General features: G+C 53.9%; 1 protein-coding gene and 1 long non-coding RNA gene across 8 annotated transcripts; one reads left to right on the top strand and one right to left on the bottom strand.

The window, feature by feature from the left end:
- Nucleotides 1-2,840: 2,840 nt before the first annotated feature.
- On the bottom strand, nt 2,841-20,705 carry GMEB2 (glucocorticoid modulatory element binding protein 2). Of its 7 annotated transcripts, none has more exons than XM_086332898.1 (11): nt 20,514-20,705; nt 14,658-14,760; nt 13,951-14,115; nt 13,553-13,650; nt 12,870-12,997; nt 9,067-9,170; nt 8,605-8,762; nt 6,687-6,758; nt 6,283-6,420; nt 5,855-5,977; nt 2,841-5,438 (listed from the first exon to the last, which is right to left on the bottom strand). In XM_086332898.1, exons 3-11 carry the CDS (start codon nt 14,079-14,081, stop codon nt 4,780-4,782), a joined length of 1,611 nt encoding a protein of 536 aa, XP_086189024.1. In that variant the 5' UTR covers nt 14,082-14,115; nt 14,658-14,760; nt 20,514-20,705; the 3' UTR covers nt 2,841-4,779. The 7 variants fall into 7 exon arrangements, with proteins under 7 accessions (XP_086189024.1, XP_086189019.1, XP_086189020.1 ...); XM_086332893.1 differs by having other exon boundaries at nt 5,828-5,977; nt 20,514-20,671; XM_086332894.1 differs by lacking the exon at nt 20,514-20,705 and adding an exon at nt 17,701-17,719 and having other exon boundaries at nt 5,828-5,977.
- LOC147360605 (uncharacterized) lies at nt 20,668-22,540 on the top strand. The gene is made up of 2 exons (XR_015139279.1): nt 20,668-20,958; nt 21,066-22,540. It is a non-coding gene; the product is annotated as an uncharacterized LOC147360605 (long non-coding RNA).
- Nucleotides 22,541-23,024: the final 484 nt, after the last annotated feature.

The raw sequence follows: 23,024 nt of genomic DNA on the forward strand, positions 1-23,024 counted from the left end.
CCCCTCCAGCTCCTGCTCTCTTTTCCGGCGGGGAGCCCCAGGCTGGCCTTTGCAGGACACTGACCCCTGTAACAAGAAGCCTCAGCTTGCCTGGCACGTGGCTGCCACCATCAGTGGTGAGAACAGCTCCAAGGCTCTGGCACCTCTGCCCCAGCCCCTCGACGTGCCCCCAGCTCCTTCCCATCACAGTGAGCAGCCATGTGACCTGGGCACAGACTCTGGCCACCTTTCTTGCCTCCTAGGCTGGGGTTCCCCAAGTGGGGTGGTTACCCCCATGTCCTGCCCAAATCTCATTGGAGGCAGTCATGGCCCCATTACTATCTCGCCTGTCAAGGCCAGGGGGCCCAAGGCCAAGAGCACATTTTATTTTGTTTTTAATGAAAATAAAAGTATTATCTTCTCCCCAAAAGAAGCTGAAGTTCATCTGCAGCCCCATCCTTAGGTGGATGAGGATCCTAGCAAGGGAGACTGGCAGGGTGCCCTGCCCAGATCCAGGCCAGTGGGCAACCAAGAGAGTCTGCCCTTGCCTGCCAGTGTGGTCAGCTTGGCCAGCAGCTTGCTTGCTGCCTGTGTACATACCCACTCCGTGAAGGTGACGAGGATGCCGGCGGCTACCTGTTCTGGCAACTTGGCCCTGCTTAGGTCCAGGAGGGACGGCACCGTGTACCCGGGCTATGGCTGAAGAAGACTGTTCACAGCAAAAGGCCCAGAGCCACCCCCAGTACACAGCCAAACAGCCTTCCGTCGCCCACCGCTCACACCAGAGCAGTCACTAAGACTTCAGGCCCCTGGGAAGATAGGGTATAGCCAGGGCAAGGGGGTCAGAAACAGAGTCCCTGCCCCACTGAAAAGCGGTTTGGTGAGAGAGGGGACCTCAACTGAGTAAGAGGGCCCAGCACCACCCTCCCTCTTCTTCTGCAGGGTTGGGGTGTCTTCACCTAGGGCTCCCCTCCCAGATCTCTCCAGGCGCCTGCTTGCTGCCGCATGCCAGCCAAGGGTTCAGCCAGACTGTCACGTGGTCTGTGGCATCATGTGGCTATGGCAGGGGGAGGGGGACTCCCTCCTGGGTGTCCTGCAGATGGAGTCACCCCAAGGCTCCCAGGGATCCAGAGCAGTGGAGGGTGGGGCACGGGGACGAGAAGCCTAGAGGGGAGAGGAAAAGGGGCCAGCCAGGGGACCCGAGATGGGGGTTTATGTTGGTCATACTGATCCAGAGCCCAGCACACCGGGGTGAGGGCTCGCCAAGAGAGGAATGCATGGGTTCTGAGTCCTGGCACATATGGAGGCCTTCCGGGGTGCACGCTTCCTTCCCTTGGCCCCTCCTAGCACCTTCCTCATGGTGCCAGTGCCGGTGCCAGGTTTTAAGTGACCCACAGTGCCCTCCCAGTGCAGCCCTGGAGGTCAGGGCACAGGTCTGTGTCTGCCCCGCCCCTCGTGCCTGCAGCTTTCTGCCAGCTTCTCTCTCCTCTAGATCCGTTTGCTGCCCTGCACTCACAACCCCAGGCTTCATACTGCGCCTGGGACTTGAAAGCACAGCCCTCACCATGGTGAGGCCTACCATCCACCCTTTGCCCATGACCCTGTCTCACACCACCTCTGCAAGCAGTTGCCTGACTACGGAACTGCGGTGCTCAGGAACGCAATGCCTCTTCCTCCTGGAAGCCCTCCCTGATTCCAGGCTGAGGAGGGTTTGGCTCCATGCCTCAGTGATCTGGAGGGACTGCAGCCCCAACTGACCCAGCCCTCTTTACCACGCCAGGCTTGATGCCCGTGCACCCTGTCAGATGGGCTGTGCCTCAGTCCAGCTGCACATCCCTCCTGACCATGCAGACTGGAGACCAAAGCCAGTGCACACCGTCTGCCAAGACTGGGGTTCCAGTTGGGGCCTCATGGCCAGAGCCCATGTTCTTCTTGGACACACAGGGAGGCTCACTCCTGAGACCAGAGGTTTATGTCCACACTCCTGGCCTCTGGGCCTCGAATTTCTGCCTGCAACTTGTGTGCCACCTACCAGGGAAGGTCCACTCCTGGCCGCGTGGCTCAATGGGTGTCTGCAGGACCTACAGCGTTAGGAGGGGATTGGTCTCTGATGAAACGTTTCCCGAGTGGTGGATGCTGGGCTGCTGGGGAGATGTTCCTGTCTGGAGAACATGTAGAGCCCTGGACACAGCCACTGCCAGCATCAGGAGAGGTGCTGGGTGGATGACAGGGGTCCCAGGATGACCACCCCTGCACCTGCAGTCAACCCGTCTTAAAAGGGTGCCAAGACACAGAAGGGGCAACCTTCTCAACCGAGGGTCCTCAGACAGATAAACAAAGTCCCTGACTCACCCTCACAAAAATTAACTCAAGAGGATCATCTCAATGTCAAAGCTAAACTATATTTTCTACAAAACAGATGAAATCTTCACAGCCTTGGGGTAGGCAAATGTTTAAGAACATGAAAAGCCCTAAAAAAGTCAATAAACTGGATTTCATAAATATCCAAAATGCCTGCTCTTCAACAGATGTCAGTGAAAACAAAGAAAAGGCAAGGTGTTGGCTGAAAGAAAATATTCAAAGTACACAAATCTAAGGAAGAACTGTAGTTTCTTAATCTTAAAATTCAGTAACTTGGGACCTCTCTGGCATCCCAGTGGTTGACTCTGTGCTTCCCCTGCAGGGGGCACTGACTTCTCCCCTGGTTGGGAAACTGAGATCCACTATCAGTTTGGAACTGTAAAGGAAAAAGTCGTAGGCGCCCTGAGTCAGGGTCCTCGCCTGGTCCCGGTGTTGGGTGCAGGGGTCCCTGCTGGAAATCCATCCACTCACAGCCCTTCATCACAAGACACAGACACAGGTTATGAAAAATGTTTTTATTTGAAATCAAAGTACCAAGCAGATACTTGCAAAACACCGTACAAAGTAGAACTCAGAGGTGTCCCTTGCCCAGGCTGCCTCCGAGCCCCCCAGATCCAATCCTGCCTCCTGGAGCCCGAGCCTGGGACAGCCCCCGCATGCCTGGTGGGGGGAAGGGTGGGGCGCTGACAGCGAGATGGCCCGATCCCCACACTGGGCTGAGGGTTCCTGGAGGACAGTGGGCCCCTTCCCACACCTGGAGCTCAGCCCCCAGGGACCATGTCTGGGAGCAGCCATCACGGTTCTGTTTATATGGCTCTGAAACGAACTTTCCACCCAGTGCCCCATGGCCGGCAGGCAGAGGCACCTTTCCAGGGCGTAGCAGGTCTGAATGGTCAAGGTTCCAAGCACAAGATGCCCAGTTTCACTAGCAACATGTTCTGATATGACCTGAGCCAGACGCAGGACTGGCTGGGGTGCCCCGTCCACAGGCTCAACTGTGTGCATCAGAGATGCGCCTGGAAGAGGAGCGTCTAACAAACAAGGAAGTGACACTGTGCTGAAACCAGCACACCCGAAACGGCAGCCGACCAGACATGACAGAAACAAAACAGCCTCAATGAGGGCGCTGAGGTGGGTCCAGGGGACCCGACGGACGGAAGGATGGATGGACAGAGCCCGGTTCCCTTCAAAGTGCGAGGCGGGTAGAGGCTTCTCTCTGGGTCTCCGCAGGTGTCAGATGGACAGGAGGCCCAGGGTGGCCGTGGGTATCCCCCACTGCAGTGGCTCAAGGCCTGCAGAGCAGCCCCTCCCTGGTCTTTCCAAGTCCAAGACCAGAAAAGCAGAGGGCTGGCCAGCCCACAGACACCCTCCCCACGAGCACCTGGATGCTACCTCACCCATGCTGGTCCCAGACGCCTTGCGGCACCAGTGTCAGCCAGTGGGTACAGCCCACCTCTAGGGGGGGTCCCACTAGCATGGAGCTGAGCCCAGAGTTGAACACCAGACCATGAGCGCCAACCCGAGGCGTGTCCCCACTGGACATGGAGTGACCCCTCTACAGGCCCTGGTCATTCTCTCCATGTGTCCTCCCCAGGAAAAGCCACAGGGCACACCCGCCTCTTGCCCCCGGGGCTGTCCCAACTGTCCCTGTGTACAAGACACTTCTGAACCCAGAGCAGATCAGGGAGCCCAGGCACTCTGCCTCATTTAGATTGAAAACACGATAAATCTGACTCTTTGTTGGAGCCTACTAAGGGTTCACTTAGAAACAGCCACAGAGCATGTGCAATGGCCCCTGAGCATCTGCGGGCAGGGGTAGGGGGCGTTCTGGCCTGTGCTGCTTGGACCCCTGGGTCCCTCTGGCCAGGCAGGTGTCTCAGGGCCAGCACCCCGACCCCCGGGTGCCCTGGAGGCCCCTGTGCCACGTGCAGACCTGAAGCACCACTGATGCTTATGCCAGAGATGGGAGAGCAGAGTGCTGGCCACACTAAACCTACAGAAAACTGTGGGAAGAAACCAAATCCATAGGATCCATGGGTTTCCACACTTGGGGACAGTTCCCAAGACACGTGTTAGTAACGGGCTCCCCAGTTACGGGCCGAGGCCCTGCCCCTGCCCTGCCTCTGCCGCCAGCTGCACTGGGCCCCTGGCCCCCCATCTGGCTCCTCACCAAGGCCCCACGTGTAAACAGTATTAATAAGCAACAGATGGAAAAATATATTTCCCAAGAAAACAAGGGAGGAGGTTCAGAGCTCAGAGCCCCACATCCCAGGCTGCTGCCACGTCCCTCGCCTCTCCTCTCTTCTCCGTCTGTTTTGGCGTTTCCTCTCTTTGGTTCAGCAGCCCCGCGTGGCCCATGGGCACCGGTGCTGTGCCCCCACAGCCTGAGGAGAGGTGGCCAGCCTAGTGCCCACGTGGGGCCTCACCTTCCATTGGCTGCTACTTGTGCTCATGGCCCTCCGCCATGGCGGCCACCTCGATGGTGGCCGTGTGCTCCTCAGGTCCCGGGGCAGCCACGGCACTCTCGACAGTCCCCGTGGGCACCGTCACGATGGTGCTGCCCCCGGGCGATACCTGGGCCACGTTCTGCAGGGTGGGGCCCAGGCCGGGCAGGGTGAGCAGCTGCAGTGGGCTCACCACCTTGACCACAGTGCTGCCGTCCTGCATGGCGGCTGTGCTCAGGACCGTGAGGCTGGATGCGTCCGGGTGGATCTCCACTGTGTTGGGGAAGGTGGTGCCAGAGGAGGCCAGCACCGTGTAGCCGCCAAGCAGTGGCGAGGCGGGGGAGCTGGCCGGAGCGACCTGGGGCGCAGCCTTGCCCAGCACGGGGGAGGGCAGGGTGGACACCACTTTGCCCAGCGGCACACTGGTGAGCTGGGAGACGGGCACGCCGGGGGTCAGGGCGATCTGGGCAGACTGGGCGAGCACCTGCGAGGCGATGGCGGCCGGCCCAGACGTGGCCCTCGCGAGCCGAGGCCGCTTCACGGGGGGCGGCAGGGAGACCGGCGTGAGCGTCATGAGCACATTGCTGAGGTGCTGTGACTTGTGCTTGAGCTCCTTGGCCCGCCGGCGGTGCTCGTCACACTGCTGCTCCAGGGCTGCGGGGCACAGGCCGTCAGACCACCCACCACCGCCAGACAAGGACCTGCACTGGCCTGGGGCCTGACCTCGCGTGCGCGTGGGGATGCGGTCTACAGGGCCTTCTTTGCAGGGGACTCGCTGCTCTGAGGAAGCAGCAGAGAGCAGCTGACTCGAGCCGCCCGACTGGAGCAGCCTTCCCTGTTCTGTCACATATTCTGCTCACGCTAACGTCTGCAGGCAAACTGCCTGGTTACAGAGTCAGCCTGCCTCACACACACCCACAGACACCTCCCGGGAAGGCGCCACCTCACAGGCAAAGTGTGGGGTCGAGGGTGAATCTCAGGGAGGTCTGGCTGGGGCCGCCCCAGTGTCACCCACCCCAGCCCTCTTCCGCACACCCAAGCACCTGTGGGCACAGCCGAGGCCAGTGTACCTGCCAGGTCGCGGGCATACTGCTCCCGAGAACGGTCCATCTGACACTTGTGGCTGGCCAGCACCTTCTTCACCAGGTCCAGCATGCCAAAATTTTGGACGATGTTGTTGAGGAGGACGGCGTCTACATGGGCAGGGCAGGCAAACAATGAGAATGAGCCAGCCCATAGCAAGTCTGGGGCACTCCATGCCACCTGCTGAGGTGTGGGACCAGGCGCAGCAGGTCCTGATTCTAGGGCTTGGCTTCCTCCCAGCAGCAAGGAGGGATCCAGAGAGAGCAGGGTAACTGACCACCCCTGCCAATGCTTCTGGGCCAGCTCAGAGCCAGAAGAAGCAGGCTACACTCACTGGCATCCTGAGGCCATCCCCACCACGCCAAGCCAGAAGAGGCCTTGGGGGCCCATGGACCAGGGCAGACGGACTGCTCACCTCGGAGCTGCAGGGGTGGGTCCTGCACCCGCTGCTGCAGGCCCTTCATGGTCTCCACCAGCTCCTGGTGGAACTCCTGTATGACCTCGTCCAGCAGGCCTGCGTCCTTCAGCCCCCGCCAGAAGGCGAATGTATCATCTGAGATGGAAGGAGGGGCTCAGAGATGGGGAGTCCTGCACAGGCAGCCCCTCTGGTTCTATCACAGGGAGGAGTAAAGAACTGCCAGGAGGACACAGCTCTGGGGGAGCCGTGTGAGTGTCCCCCGCCCAACCACAAGTGGGAGTCCAGTGGGTCAGCCCTGTGCATCCACCAAGACAATGCCCTGCAGCCCACAAGTCCCCGTGGCGAAACCAGGAGCAGGTGGGAGCCCCACCCCCCAGCAAGAAGCCCAGGGAGGCCCGTACCTCCAACGGCTGTGGTCCAGTCCCCTGGGTCCTCGCAGGTCTCGATGGTGATGGTCGCAGGAGCCCCATTCACTGCAACCAAGACGAGCTTGGTGAGCCTTGCTGGTGACAGGCCAGCACTCCACCCACCACAGTACCCCCCCTCATACCCCCCGTTTTCAAAAAATTAATTAACGTGTATAAGCACAACAGAGGATCCACACGTTATACATTCACTGCTAAACATGGACAAAGAAGGAGCTAGAAAATGTCTCCACAAAGCTGTCCCCACGTCCTCAATACTCTGCTGTCCTTATCAGTTATGACGAGCCTTCATGCCTGCCGGCCAGGGGCCACAGGCCAGCCTTCCTGCCTGGCCTGTTCTCAGTAGCCCCTCAAGTCTCTGTCTCGTTGACACCGTTGTCTGTCTCAACAGCTACCACGTTTCCTTCTTGTAAATCAGAAGAGGTGGAACTTTGAGAGGTGTAAGCCACCCAGGCTGGTTCACCTCTGTCTCTAGTGTCTTCAGAGTCCTGGACACGGTCTGGATCTGGCCATGTGGGGCTTAGGAACAAGCCCAACATCCTAACTTCTAGGTGAGTTTTCTGGCCTCAGGCCGGCCTTTTCCACATCCAACAAATACATCGGCTGGGGAATATCAGATGCTTGAAATAGCTTTTTCACAGTCTGGACTGATATAGAACCTTTAACTAAACAATAGGTGACTCTGGTGGTCTGAGGACTCTGGCTGAAGAAACCACCACGGAGGTAAGTTTAAGTAAAGCAACAGATCGTCCAAACCATCTAGAGACAACAGAACTCTAAGAGCTGAATCCCAAACCCCATGTGGCCTTTACCAGACATGGCACTGACTGGAGGCTCAGTGTTCAGATCCTTCTTGGAGACCAGCCACTGTGGCAGCCTTTTACAAAGCAAAGAGAGTGTGAACCCAACCATCCAGAGGAGGTCCTGTTCCCACAGAAGCCACTGGCCTGCCAGGAGTGGTGTCCCCGTTTCTCCGGAGAGCAGGGGCCTTGCCATGACCCAGCCCCTCTCACAGTGTCATGCTGTCCCAGGGCCAGGCCACCACCCAATAACTGCAAGCAGTGACCACTGGATGAGGAAAGAGTCAACAAGGGCCAGCCCCAACTGCTGGCAGCCTGCACGTTCCTGGATCTCCCAGAGGACTCCCCAGCTGAGCCGGCTGCCAGTCTGGGCAGGTAGGGTGCAGTGACTTATTCAGGGTGAACTCCAGGAGCTCTCTTTGCCCCTGAGCCTCCCCTCCAGCTTCCCAAGTACAGGACAAGGCCCCTCAACCAACCACTGTCTGGTCAGCATGAGGACAGTCCCTGGCCACATGGCAGCAAGCCCAGAGTGACCAGTGGAGCAACAGCTGAGGGGCAACCCAATTCCCATCTTGGGAAAGGTAGTGCCACCAAGTCATCAGTGGGCAACATGAACAGGGAAACTGGGACCTGATTTCATTCCAACTTGTTTTAAAAAAAATCTCTGTGCTCAAACATCTGGAAATAATCCCAGGGAATACTGAGGCCTTCTACCAGTTACAGTACTATAAACACATCAGCAACTCAAGTGGCAGGGAGCACACACAAGCCCAGACCGGTGCTGAGGGGAGAGGCTCCAGGGCAATGGCAGAGAGTGCTCCCCAAAACGGGCAAAGGCAGAGGTGGGCACTGGACACTCGCCCTGTTAATCTTCATGCTCTTCTCCACCTGTGCATCATTTTATAATAAGAACGGCTTAGGAAAATAAAGTCCTTCACTCTTCCCTGTGGGTAGAACAGCAATGCAACTAGATTTCCTCGGTGAGGAAGGAGGAGGTGGGCGCAAACCGCTGGGGCCCAGAAGGGACAGCCAAGTTGACTGGAGGCCCCATGCAAGCAGCCAGCAGCGGAGGGAGCCCAACATGTGGTACCTACCGTCAGCGGTGGCCGGCGTGAGCGGGATGTACTCGGTGGGCGTGGGGCTGCCCAGGGACGCGCGCGCCCCAGAGAGGTCGATCTTGGTGCTGCGGCAGGTGTTGGAGCAGACCCTGTCATGCTGGTAGAAGTCCAGCTCCCCGGAGTCCATGATCTTCCTGCACGGAAGAGGATGGGCGTCACAAGGGGTGACAAGGCTGCGGAGGCTCAGGGCCTGCCTGTGCTCCACCCCAGCACCACTCTCTCAGCAGCATGGGGATGCCTGTGTGGGGCTCTGTCCACGAGGAGTGCGACCACAGCAGCTGGCACTCAGAGGGAGGTAGCTATACCGGAGACTTCAGTCAGCACTGAGGGCTGGCCCTCTTTGAGAGAGTGGCCACAGTACTCCCTGATGGAGGGTCCCTGGCCAGTCCTGTGCAGGTCCCACCCCCTCTGCCCCGCCTCCACCCCTGCTGCGTCCACCTAAGCATGATGCCGTTCATTCGGATGGCTCGCTTCCAGTCCTTCAGGGTGGACTTGCCGGCTAGGTGCACAAACTCCTTGGGGCTGATGACGTGTTCATCGTACTGTGGACAGAAGAGCAGAGCAGGGTCAAGACGGAGCCTCCCCGATGCCCTTCTCTCTTGCCTGACCCTCTGTCCAGGGCCAGCCTGGGGAAGAGGGTGGATGGCAGGGCAGCCACTGTGGAGGCGGACATTCAGGATTTAGCCACTGGCAATCTTGACTGAGGTGGGAGGAAGAACCACCAGCTGAGCCACGCCTGATCCTTGAGCAGCAAGGCCTGGGTGAGGTGCTGGCCCTATCCTGCTCCAGTGGATGGTCAGGTGCTGCCCCTTGCAGGGAGGGAGCTGGGTGCTTGGTGATCTCCCTCAACTATATACCCAGTGCCTGGGACCCAGGGAGCCCACCCCACTCTGAAACACAGGGCACTCTCGCCCTCCAGACAGCAAGCAGAGAACTTTCCTGTACGTAACTTATTCCACAAATAACATTCACATACAGCCCATCAAGTAACAAGAGACACAATCACAGGGTCAGCTGTGAACACCCCTTCAGCCCACCTGGCCCAGCCCTAACAGCACCCTTCACGGCACAGGAGCACATGCCCAGTTCAAGTCAGGAAACTGCCCTCCCTCCTCGTGCGTCTGCTAGGTTCACCCAAATGTGGCCTGAGAAGGTGAAGTATCCAACTCAGTCTTATAGAACAAGCATGCACTGAAACCAAAGAACCAACGCACAACTGCATTTACTTAGAGCACAAGCAGAGGGGATGGATGTGTCACAGTCGCAGCAGAGGCACAAACAAAAGCTCCGTGGCCTGGACCCATGGCTGGACCTGACCAGGGTGCCAGATGCCCCGGGGCCTCCCCTCCGCAGGGCCTCCCCTCCCAGGGCAGCTGCCCTGAGGGGCCCTGCAGTCTGTGTTGGGTTGGGCCCAGATTACCCTGCCACTGGAGTAAAACTGCCTCAGCTCACGTACAAGCCACACCTGCTCTGTCACACTTCACAAAGAGTACATACTCTACAAATGGAAGGCTTGCAAACACTCTGTTTCAAGCAAGGCTATCAGTGCTGTTTTTCAACAGCAGTTGCTCGATTCAGGTCTCTGTGCCACATTCTGGTGATTCTCCTAATATTTCAAACTTTTTCATTAGCTACGGTGATCTGTGATCAGTGCTCTTCAGTGCTACCACGACTCTGAGAGCTCGGATGATGGTTACCATTTTTAGCAATAAAGCTAAAGGCACGTACATTGTTTTTAGACACAACGCTATGACACCACTAACAGAGCACAATCCAGCGTAAATATACTTTTTATATATGCCGGGAAAACAAAAAATGTGTGTGGCTCTCTATTGCAAGGTGCCCTTCTCCAAGGCTGCCTGTGACCAGCCTGGGAAGCGCTCTTGATGGAAGTGACTGTCCTGATTTCCTGAGCCTGTGCACTGTCCCTCCAAGCCAGGAAGCCACTCTATCCCTTGCCTTGATTGGTTGGGAGCTGCCTCTGAGCCCAGGAAGGCAGGGATAGTCAGCACCCTCTCTGGCCACTCCCCAAGCACAGGAAGTCCATGGTGGACCCAGAGTGCCCCCCAACTACGTGATGCTTTCTCTGACCCTGCCCCCACCTGACACTGTAGCACCACCGATGGCCTGCCTCTCCCTTACATCCCGCCACCCCTTTCTGTCCCGCCTCCCTCTGAGGAACCAGGTTCTCTACTGGTGGGGCAGGTGTGCTCCATACTCAGGGTGGGCTAACTGGTCCCACTCACACCCATCCGACTGTACTGACTGCCCTGTCTCTCCTCTCCTTAACCTAGAGGAACATCTCAGACTGAACATGCCTTCCTGACCTCACCATCCGTGAAGCATGCAGGTCTGTGTTTCTGCAGACAAAGATAGCGTTCCTCAGTTTGTGTCTGTCTGATATCTTCCTGAGCAGAACCAGGTTGTGCGTTTGTGTCAGGAAATGCCATAGAACCCCTGCCCATTCCGTCAGGAGGCTGTGGCGGAGACTGGCCCAACACTGACGCCCAAACATCACCACTCATTTAGCGGGTGCTCTGCAGGCTTCACCCTCTGTAAGCAGCACCTTAGTGATGGGGGTACTTGGAGACCAGCTTCCCCTGACTAGATGCAGCACCTCCTCATGGCGCTCTGGCTCCAGTACCCCACCTAGGTTTGTTAGTTGGTGTAAGAGTTTTAACTCTTCCTTGTTTGATGTAAATAAATGACATGAAATATACTGCAACAAATACGGGCAGATACTTATTTTTACTTGAATTACAATCCACGACCATCATTCATTATTCTGATGCTAAAATGTCCCAGAGCCAGTGGAAGGTCCTTTGCACTGGCACCTAGTGTAGATTTTGAAATGTGAAATCTGAATGTATTTGTTCAGTTTCGGATGTGTCAAGTTTCTTGAACTGCGGGTGGCTATCTTTCCTGGGTTATGAAAGTTCGCAGACCCTCTCTCCTTTCAGAAGTCAGACAGATATGTTAGACTCTCCCGTGCTTCCACTTTCCCCTGTGACGTTTCGCTTGGTAGTTGTCTCGATAACTTCTTCACTTCTGTCTTCCCGTTCACCAATTATCTCTTCAACTGTGTCTAATCAGCTGTAAATCCACCCACTTAGTGTTCGATTTTAATTGTTTTTCATTTCTAGTTTTTTTCATATCTGCTTACGCTTTATTCGTGTTTGAGTCTCTTTATTTCTTGAAGTAATTAAACATAATTATTTTATATTTCGTGTCTCAGAATTCCAACCTGCAGTATTTGTGGGCCTTATTTTGCTGTCTGTGATTTCTGTGTGCACTCACTCAGGTGCTTTGCTTCCTTGTGTGCTCAGGGTTATGTTCTGCGTTACTGTGAGCTGCTCCTTTTTTTGGAACTTTGTCTACCAAAGTAACTTGAAACCTGAGGTAAAGGTGAGTTCTTTGAAAAAGGATTTCTCATTTGTTTTTGTCAGATTCCTGGGGGAGCTGTGAGCCAGGAACCATCTGACAACTGAACTCGTAGCTAAAGGTATTCACACTGTACAGGCCACACGTGACTCCTCAGGAGGGTCCCTACTCCACCTAGTGCTGATGTGGGAGGGGCGTTTTCCTTGTCCTGGAGGTAGGGGGGCTGGGAGTGATCAGCATGTTTTCTAGCCCCCAACATTGAGGGTGGAGACCTCTGGAAGCAGCAGCATCACAGGGACAATCCTTACCCCAACAACACACCCCAACTGAGAGCCCTGGGCTTTGGCTCCTCATCTCCTGCCCATAAGGCTGAGAAACCAGTGTCAGGCAAAAGTTAGCTGCCCTCTACAATCCACCTTTACTCAGGCCCTGGGCCTACTTCCTCCTCTTTTGCCAGCTTAAGGAGGCATCTACTAGATGCCTTAAGTGGCATTTTTAGCTGTTTTCAGCACAAGGTGAGTGGGTACCTAAGCTACCATGCTGCAGGAAAAGCAGACCTCTCTCCTGTCCACCTTACCCACAGCTGCTAATGAATCTTTGCAAAGCAGCTCCCTTGTTTAAACTGCCTGACAAAGTCACTCCAGGAATGGAACTCACTGCCTTGAGGCTCTCTCATGCCTTGGTGATAGCCTGATTGTCCCTGAAGCCTCCTTGTCCTCTGCTCTCCCAAACATGGGATTTCTGCTTCCTGAACTCCCCACCAGGGTCACACCCCCTGCAGTTGGGGTCTCCTTTTGTCTGCTTCATAGCTGCAGCCCTGGGAACCCCTCCCTGAAGCCTGGCTGCATGGGAACTCTCACCTGCACACACTTCACGTTGATGCCGGGGCACACAAACTTCCTCCAGATCAGGTTGGCCCTGCTGTCCCCGCAGGTGATGGGGTAAACGATCTCTGCCTCCAGGCTCTCCTCCTCTTCAGCCATCTTCACTTCTCACCAGGTGTGTTGACAGGGAAAGGGGCAACACAGAAAATCAGTTACAACTTCTCCAAAGCATTTCCTGCAAAAGTACAAGGTTAACTACCTTGAAAGAGAAATCAGAATCCAGGAGAGACTGAAACAAGACGAAGGTGGGCAGAGGGCATTTCTCCTCAGCCCAAAGTAAAGACCAACTGATGGAAATAAAACTTCACCCAAACACTTACAGAGAAACCTATTCTTAATATTTGGAAGAGCTCTGAAGCCTTTAATGTCAGGCTACAGAAAAAGGCCAAAGGTGGTAAGAGTCTGCATTGCTGATCACAGACGGCTACACTAACCAGGACTGCAAAACGAGCTCTCCCTGCTAGCCACGGGCCAGCGCCACACCTGGGGACCCTGGAGCCAGGGCCTCCGTGGTGCCTCAGGCCCATCTCTGGAGAGGAGCCCCAGGAGGGCCTCGGGAACCTTTGCCCCCTTACTGAAGGGAGGACAGTCCCCTCAGGCAAAACCACTTCTGTCTGGAGCGGCCTGCGGGCGCCACTGCCAGAAGGCAGGCTCCCTACCTAACATGGCCTCCTTGAGTTGTGAGGATGCTGTGAACGCGGCTGCAGCAGCCGCCGCAGCATTTTCCGTGTCCATGTTGTCCTCCGTCAGGTCACCGCTGGGGACAAAAGGGAAGGAGACAGAAGGCACATCAGCACCTCTGCAACAGCCAGCCCCACGCTCCACTACCATTTCTGCCCCGCTTTCCAGTCTAGCCAGAGGTCATGGCACCGCTGACCCCACACACGTCTCTCCTCACTTCACCTAGAAAACCTGGTTCCCAACTGGCCTGACCCTTCAGAGGAGAAGTTACCATGCATTTGGGGACATGAAGCCATGACCTCGGCAGCGGGAGAAGAGACATAGCCCTCAGCTCACCTGAGCCCCTCCACCACCGCCCCCCGGAGCCTATCCTCACCCGTGCGGGGCAAGGTTGGTGGTGACCAGCACAGTCTTCACCTCCTCCACACCACTGCCGTCCGCCGCCGTGTCAGGCGTCGTCACCACCACCACCTCCTCCATGTGGACACTCACATCGGGGGTGGCCATGGCTCAGCGGACAGGAGACGCCAGGGCCCCGGGCCTGCAGGGCAACAGGGCAGGCACAGGGTCTGCATGGGGACCTTGCTACCTTCTGACAGTGGAGTGAGCACAGGGCGGAAGCCCCGGCAGAACCGTGGAGCTGCACCAGGCCCGAAAGCCCCACGGCCACACTCCGGCGCTAGGGAAGAGCCAGGATGCAGGTGGATGCCTCTGGCGGCAGGCCCCGTCAGAATCCAGGGCTTCGCACAGAAGGCCCTTGGGAACCCCTTGTCTCTGGTCTGGGAGACCCTCCCTGGTGTTATTTTGTCTTTGCCTCTTTGCCCTCTGGTGAGCCCCAGCCCTCTAATCTCTGATGGTCGCGATCAGGCAGGCACTGAAAACTCCGGGGGCCTGGAGGTAACTCACTGCTCCGCTGCTCTCTACCCTCTGATGCTTGGCTCAGGGCAGGCCAAGGACTGAGGTGTTACAGAACAAGGGAAGAAATGCAGCTCTGGGGGTTGGAGTGAGCAAGAGACTGCGGAGAGTGGGGAGGTGGAGAAGGCCTGACCCCAGCCATGTGTGAAGACCCCGGTCACTCCTCACCTGTCTGTATGCAGACCTGGCCCGAAACGGTCAGCCAAAGCTTTCGAGGACTAACCTCCAGGGTCGACCACTGCCCAGGTCTCAGACCAGCCTCGGATGGCACCTGAGGGACAGAGACCCCGGCACAGGCTGAAGGCTGAGCTGACTCAAGACAACATCTGCCCACAGGAGGGGCTCAGACCCGTAGCCCAGGTACACTTCTTGCTATAACAAAATGCTCCATCCTCCACAGGATCTACAATATTCAAAGGATCTAGACGACGATCCAGAATAATCTACCACACAAAGAAGCAGGAAAGTCTGACCAAAATTAGGGCAAAAATAATCCGAAGAAGCCCAGTCCGAGGTGACCACTGGAACCCCCAGTGGCCTGAGCTGCGAGCACTCCTACTCCATGAGTGGAGCCTGCTGTCCTGACTGGATTGGCACAGGAACCAAAGTCACAGCCAAGTGGAAATTTGAAAATAAAACAATATAATAACAGAAATCCACCTTGTGGGCTCAGTATCAGAATGGAGGTGAGAGAGGAAAGAGACACAACAATGAAAATATAGAGCAGTACAAAAGATCTAATGTGAACAACAGAAAGAAGATGGAAAACAAAATGAACAGAGCTTCTGGGAATGCAGAACAAAAGAAGTTGGCCAACTGTATCACCAGAGTCCCAGAGGAAAGAAGACCGTGCGGTGCTGAAAAACAACTCGGAAGAAATAACAGCTGAACGCTTCCCAAGGGTAGTGAAAAATATAAATGTACACACTCAAGAAGTCCAACAAACTTCAAGCAGAATAAACTCAAGGAAATCTATGCCGAGAGCACCATCAAACTGCTGAAAACGGATGACAAAGTAAGAATGTTACAAAAACAGATAAAAAGGTACATATTTCCCACATGAGAAGAGCAACCTGAAGGCCTTCAGGACTCTCCCCAGAACCACAGAACCAGAGGCAGGGACTTCCTTACCATGCTGAAAGCAAAGAGCCTAAGGCCCGCATTCTGTGACAGGGAGAAGATCCTTCAGAAACGAAGGCACAATAGAGACACTTTCAGATAAAGGAAACTTAAGACAACTGGCCACAAGCAGATCTGCTCTAAAAGCAGTGTTAACAGGGTCCTTCAGACAGACGGAGATTACAGCAGAGGGAGGCCTGAAGCTTCAGGAATGGAGGAAGGCAACCGGTGTGGTAAATATCTGGTAAAACTCAGTAAACAGTTTTCCCCTCCAGTTCTTTTTTCTTGTGTATTTAGCTGTGTCAGGTCTCAGCTGCGGCATGCACGATCTTCCATTGCCACGCACAGACTCTCTAGTTGCAGCACGCAGGTTTAGTTGCCCGGAGGCAGGTGGGATCTTAGTTCCCCGACCAGGGACTGAATCTGTTGCTTGCACTACCAGATGGATTCTTAACTACTGGACCACCAGGGGAGTCCCCAAAATTAAGTCTTAGTTTAAAAATATAAAACATACAACACCAAAAGTGACCCCAATGTAAACTACAGACTCTGCTTGATGATGAGTCACCTGGGCTTTGTGGACTGCAACAAACGTACTGCTCTGCTGAGGATGCTGACAGGGACGGGGGCTGGGGAGTGGGTAAATGGGAACTCCGGAGGTTCCTGTTCAATTGTGCTGTGAACATAAACCCCCCCCCCAAAATGAGGTATGTACATTACAACGGAATGAATGGAGAGGACAGTAGAAAATGAAGATAACAAGCTACAGGTGGAAGAAAATACTTGCAAATCACATCCGACAAAGAACTTGCTTGCAGAATACCGAAAGAACTCGACACCACCACAATTTAAAAGTAGGCAGAATATGTGAACAGACACTTCAGCAAAAGAGAAGTCCAAATGAGCACACAGAAAGCTGCTCGACATCATTAACCCACAGGAAAATGCAAACTAAAACCACAAGAATACTACTGCACACCTATTAGAACAGCTTAAAAAGCACCAATGAAAACCTGATGATACAAAGACCAGGAGGATGTGAAGCAACTAGAATTCTCACACAGCTGTGTGGTGCAGCCACACTAAGAAGGGTCTGGACATTTCCATAAAGTTAAATACACTCCTCCTACATGACCCAGCAAACCCACTCCTAAGTATCTGCGAAAGAGAAACCTGTACACACAATGTTACGACAGCTTTATTCATGACTGTCAGAAACTGGAAACAACTCAAATGACCTTCAGTAGATGGACATAGAAAGACGTTCCATGGGGAACAGGGACAGTCTCTTAGAAACACAGAGCTGGGAAAACCAGACCTCTGCAGGCAACAGAATGAGGCTGGACCTTCACTTACACCACAGACAAAAATTAACACAAGACGAATCAAAGATCCAAACATAAGAGCTTATACTGTAAAACCCTCAGAAGAAAGCAGAGGGGAAAGTCCTCCTGACACAAAATTTGGTAATGACATCCTTCTTTCTTTTTACTTTTTGGCTACAGTGGTACAATTTGTGGAATTTTACTTCCCTGACCAGAGACTGAACCCAGGCACTCGGCAGTGACAGCACAGAGTCCTAACCACTGGACTGCCAGGGGATTCCCTAGCAATATGACACCAAAAGCACAGGCAACAAAAAGCAGATCAATTGCCTCCACTGAAATTAAAAACTATTGTGCACCAAAGGACACTCTTGGGAGACTGAAAAGGCGACCTACACACTGGAAGGCAGTGTCTGCGCAGCACATGTCCACCAAGGGATTCACACCCAGGATGCAAGTCAACGACAACAAAACGACCGGAACCACAGGCCAAGTATCATTTGGAGGAGACTTTTCTCTAAAGGAAATCTGCAAACAGCCCATCAGCCATGGAACAGATGCTCAACACCCTTAATCATTGGGGAAATGCACACGAAAACCACAAGAAGATACCACTTCATACCCGTCAGGATGGTTATTAAAACAAACGGAAATTAAGTGTGGTCAGGATATGGAGAGACTGGAACCATCCTGCACTGGTGGCAGACCAACAAAATGGTGACGCCCCACGGAAAGCAGTCTGGTAGTTCCTCAAAAGTCACACGTACAGGGACTTCCCTGGCGGTCCACTGGTTAGGACTCTACACGTCCACTGCAGGCAGCACGAGTTTGATCCCTGGTCTTGATCCCTGGTCAGGGAATTAAGATCCCACATGTCACGAGGTTTTAAAAAAAAATCACTTAAGATCGCCCTTATCACTTGAAACTAACACAACCTTGTTTTTTAATTGGCTATAGCCCAATAAAGTTTTTTAAAAAAGTTTCCCCGAAAGTAATGTTGTTCTGTGGTACTTGGCTCTCATGGAGGCACCTCTGCTTTCACCAGGTAGGCTCTGAGAAGCCCCAAAAGCCACACTTGACCCCAAAGCTGCAGAAAGGCAAGGGCCCACCCTCCAAGAGTAGCTGTCCACACCGACATCTCAAAACTGTACAGAGCACTAAACAGGGAAAACCCACAAACTGGAATTTCTGCCTCTCCAATGGCAACTATATTAAGTTCTCAAAATTCCTCTTTCCCAATTGATTTTGAAGTAAAGAAAACATGACAAAATATGTCTAAAACAGCATTTTGGGGCATAAATATATAAAAACAGATAAAAAATGTGTGAGTGCACAGTCAGTACATCAGACTCAGATCTAGCTTTCCATGCCTTAAAAAAAATCAAATATTTTCCTTTGATAAAAATACGACCAGAAACAGCAGAGGGCCTAGGTCACATAGCAATGGTCCACACAGTTTCTTTGATCCTCACCTTGTTACAAAATATTTAATTAGTTGCAACTTTTTCAAAGTTTACAGGCTTCACATTTTAGAAATCCAGATTTCTATTGTCTCTTGAATAATGTCAGAAGTAGCCATTCCTGGAGGTGGCCCTCTAGCCCTGCTTTTCCTTGAGAATCTGGGCTTCCTCGCCCTGCCTTCCTGGAGGGTGAGGGGGCACAAGCACTAGCTGTCCAGTCTTGACCACACCCTGCATTACCGTGGCCAGGCGGCATGAGGCTCTTAAGTGAGCAACCTGTATGTATAAGTTTCTCCCCTGTCCAGTATGTCTTCCCAAAGTCTTAAGATACTTCCTACAAAGAAGTAATTTCTGACCAGTCTGCTTAATGTATCTTGTTACACTGGGGATTTATTTAATCCACTTGGTTTTATCCTAAACAGACTGGTGCACACTGTTGTACTCGGTTGTGCATGGTTGGTGGGAATGTAAATTGTGCAGCCACTATGAAAACAGTACCAGGTTCCTCAAAAGATTAAAAATAGAACTGTCATATGATCAGCAACCCCACTTCTGGGTGTATATATGAAAGAACATAAATCAGGATCTCCAAGAGACACCTGCACCCCTTGTTCACTAAAGCATTATTTACCACAGTTAAGATACAGGAGTAACCTCAATGTCCATTGACAGATAAATGGATAAAAGTTTGGTATACACACATAATGGAATATAACTTAACCTTTAAAAAAAAAAAAAAAAGGAAATTCTGCCATTTGTGCCAACATGGATGAATGTGGAGGACATTATTCTATGTGAAATAAGCCTGACACAGGACAAAATACTGCATGATACCACTTCCAGGAAAATCCCCTGGATAGAGGAGACTGGAGTGCTACAGTCCATGGGGTCACAAAAGAATCCAACACGACTTAGTGACTAAACAACCACCACCACTTATATGAGGAGTCTAAAACAGTTAAACTTAGAGAAGCAGAGTGTGGAATGACAGTTCCAAGCATTTGGTGAAGAGGGACCAGGACAGAGTACGAAGCTTCAGATACACAAAATGAGTAAATCCTGGAGGTCTGAGATACTGCATGAAGTGAAGTCGCTCAGTCGTGTCCAACTCTTTGCAGCCCAATGGACTGTAACCTACCAGACTCCTCCGTCCATGGGATTTTCCGGGCAAGAATGCTGGAGTGGGTTGCCGTTTCCTTCTCCAGATCTTCCCCACCCAGGGATTGAACCCGGGTCTCCCACATTGTAGGCAGACGCTTTATCATCTGAGCCACCAGGGAAGTCCTGAGATACTGCATAGTGCCTAGTTAACAATATTGTATACTTAAATTTTTGCTACTTAAGCGTTCCTACCACAAAGTAATAATGAGAGCAAAAAATTTTTGGTGACTGACAATTTAATGGCATAGATCATAGTTTCACAGGCGTACATGAAACTCATAAAGTTGTATACTTGTTATGCACAGTTTTTTTTTTTTTAATGAAAAAAAAGACTGATGTAACTGAAATTTGTATTTGAAGTGTTAGCAAAGAAAGATAATCTTGGCTGTCTGGAAGAAAACTAAGTAAATAACAAAGTTAGGCAAGTATGTAACAGGTCATTATTGGCAATGGACCCCTACCAAGAGGTTCACGTGGCTCTGGTTCTCACCAAGTGTTCTGCAGGCATAAGGCCCCCACAGAAAGGGACGTATCAACGTGGCCCCAAGGGTAGAGGGTTATCCATGAGGCCCTCATGGGAAGCGGGGATTACCCCGCGACCCCCAGTAAAGAGAGGGATATCCACACGGCCCCCACGGGGTGAGGGGGCATCCCCGGGAGCCCCACAGCAAGGGGAGTATCCACGAGGCTCCCACGGAAACGGGGCAATCCACGCGGCCCCCACCCAAAGCCCTCCCTAGCGCCCGCCGCCCGCCGCCTTCCGGCAAGATGGAGGCCGCGCCGCCGCCGACGCGCCTGACGCGGACCCGTGACGCCCGTGACGCCCGCCGCGCGCCGCCGCCCCTCCCCCGCTCCCCTCCCCCCGCCGTAACGTCCTGACGCTCCGCAGGGACCCCTGACTGGACGGCGGCGCGCGGCGGAGCGAGAGGCCTCGCCGCGGGGGGGCGGCGGGCGCTTACCTGAGCCGCGGCCGGGCCTGCGCGGGCGCCGACGGGCGGGCGGGGGTGGCGGGCGGCGGCGGCAGGCGGGCGGCGGCGGCGGCCTCGGGCTCCGCTCCTTGTTGGGGATTCGGCGGCGGCGGCGGCGGCGGCGGCCCGGGCGCGCGCTTCCTAGTGACGCAGGCGGCGGGGCCGCGCACGCACGGGCAAGGGCGAGCCCGGGGACTTATTTGGCGCTAGGCGTGGAAGCGGGCGGTGCCGAGAAATAAGGCCCGGCGAGGCCGGGCGCGCGTGCGCTTGGGTGTGGGTTGGGCCGGAGGTGGATGTACCTGCCCTTTCCTGGGGCTGCGGGTCATGCTGCCCACCCCCCCCGTCCCCTCCGCCCACTGGCTCACCTGCCTGGCACGGAGGAAACAAGACCCCGGAAGGGGTGCGTAGGAAGACTCGTTTAGGGTTGGCGAGAAATGTGAGTGACTTGCCTGTGTGTGAAAGGGTCTCTTCAGAGGCAGGCAGGTGAGAGGGCTGCGAATTATCCGAATCCTGCGATTATCATGTTTTATTTTTGTATTATAGTAAGCCATAAAGACTTCTGGTTCGGCGAGGCGCCACCCAGTGTTCCTGTGTCGACCCCCAACCGCGCTGTCCTATGCTGTAGTCACTGACCGCGTTTGCTCATCTTAATTTGCGTTAACTGAAGTTAAAATCCAGTTCCTCCGCTATCACAGAGCCACGAAAGACATCCTGAAGTAGGATTAGGATCGCTGTGAAAACTCTTAAAGTTACAGTAACTGGCTGGAGTATAAAGACCCTAGATTTTCCAGAACATGAGACGGTTAGCAGCACTCAACACTCAGCTTTAATGGGGTTCCTTTGACTTGGGAGCCAGCACAACCAGGCCTTAATGTTTGCTTGAAAGGTGCAGTGGGGGCCCAGGGGATGGCAAGTGGGGTTCACCTGCCCTGCCCAGGGCCAAGGCACGTGTGAGGTATCCCGATCAGCTCCTGCCGCAGGACTCCTGGAGGAAGCAGGGCAGCGGTGGGATTGGCCGTTCCCACACCTGCCTGTGTGCCAGGCAGTTGGGGGACCCAGAGGGTGGGCGAAGCTGGCTGTTCTCAGACAAGTGCAGGCAGATCCCAATTCTCCTCCCGTGTAGTGTCCCTGCTCTGCTTGCTGATAGCTGCCCGTGACTCAGACCCTAGATGGAAGCCTGCTGGGTCCCTGGGTGCTCCCTCTCAGAAGGCTTAGAAGTCTGAAAACAAATGCCTTCTTTAGGACTGAGCTCTGAACCTGTGTTCATAATTTGAGTTTCCCTGTCCTCAGGTTTCTGAAGTGGGTGCTAATAAAATCAGAAGAAGGGATTCAGAAGATGCAGAGGGCAGGGGCCAGGCCAGGTCCTGCTGCTGCATGGCCAGGTGAGCTGTGGCTGCCAGCCCTGGAGTCTGTGGGCACCCTAAACTCTCCAGTCTGAGTTTGCAGGGCCTCGGAGTATGTCTGTTACAGAACCTGATGCCTGACATTTGAACGGAAGTGCTGGGCTCCGCTTGGCTGGAGGGATGGACTAGTTCCTCCTGGCTAGGGGCTGAGGTGGTGCTTTCTCCCCTGGGCTCCCGTGGGGATGGGAGCTTCCACTCTTGGTTGCCTGCAGAGGAGGATAAACCTATGAAAGAGTGATCAACAGGCCCAAGAATGCTGTGGGGTTGCCAAACCCCGTGATTTACTTCAGCTCCACCACACACAGCCCTTGACCAAATGGAAAGCAGGACCGTGACGGGCCGGCTAACCCAACAAGTCCTGTCCCTTCCCTCCTCCACTCTGCCAGCCCCAGGGTCCAACACCTCCTGCCTAGGGTAGGGAGCACATGCACTGGGTGTTACAGAGCTGTGCATGGGTGAAAGTTGTATTCAAGCTCAGTGCACACCACTCTATCCAATGTAAGAGTATGAAGTTTATTGATACGGTTTCAGATTCACTCTGCAGCCAACTTTTAAGAAACTATCCCTCATTTAGTATTAAAGACCAAGATATTAAAATATACTTTCTTTTTCCAATCGTGTGTCTATGTGAGGCTAGATTTTCTTATATGCTTCAACCATTCTCACTGATTGTTTTAGGAAACTCATTGTTTTTCATTTTATTTTTTTTGTTTTTCAATTTAAGGTGTTAATGTGTGACAGGTGTATCAGTTCAGTTCAGTCGCTCAGTCATGTCCGACTCTGTGACCCTATGAACCGCAGCATGCCAGGCCTCCCTATCTATCACCAACTGCCAGAGTCTACCCAAACCCATGTCCATTGAGTCAGTGATGCCATCCAACCATCTCATCTGTATAGTTTCTAAGTTAATTACTGTTTTTTAAATTTCTCGGTTTTAATTCTCAGTGTGGTCCCCCTTGACTCGTAAAGCCCACATAAACAGCTCTTTGTTGTTGCGGGGGGGGGGGGGTCCTTTAAATTTGTAAGAGTTCCCTGAAGCCAAAAAGTTGAGGAAGTTTTCTCAAAATTCCTAGTACATCCATGAAATAGATGATTGTCT

This window comes from Bos grunniens, chromosome 13, assembly GCF_055505025.1.
Source record: "Bos grunniens cultivar Pamir isolate PY7600 chromosome 13, Bosgru_T2T1.0, whole genome shotgun sequence".
NCBI classification, from domain to species: Eukaryota; Metazoa; Chordata; class Mammalia; order Artiodactyla; family Bovidae; genus Bos; species Bos grunniens.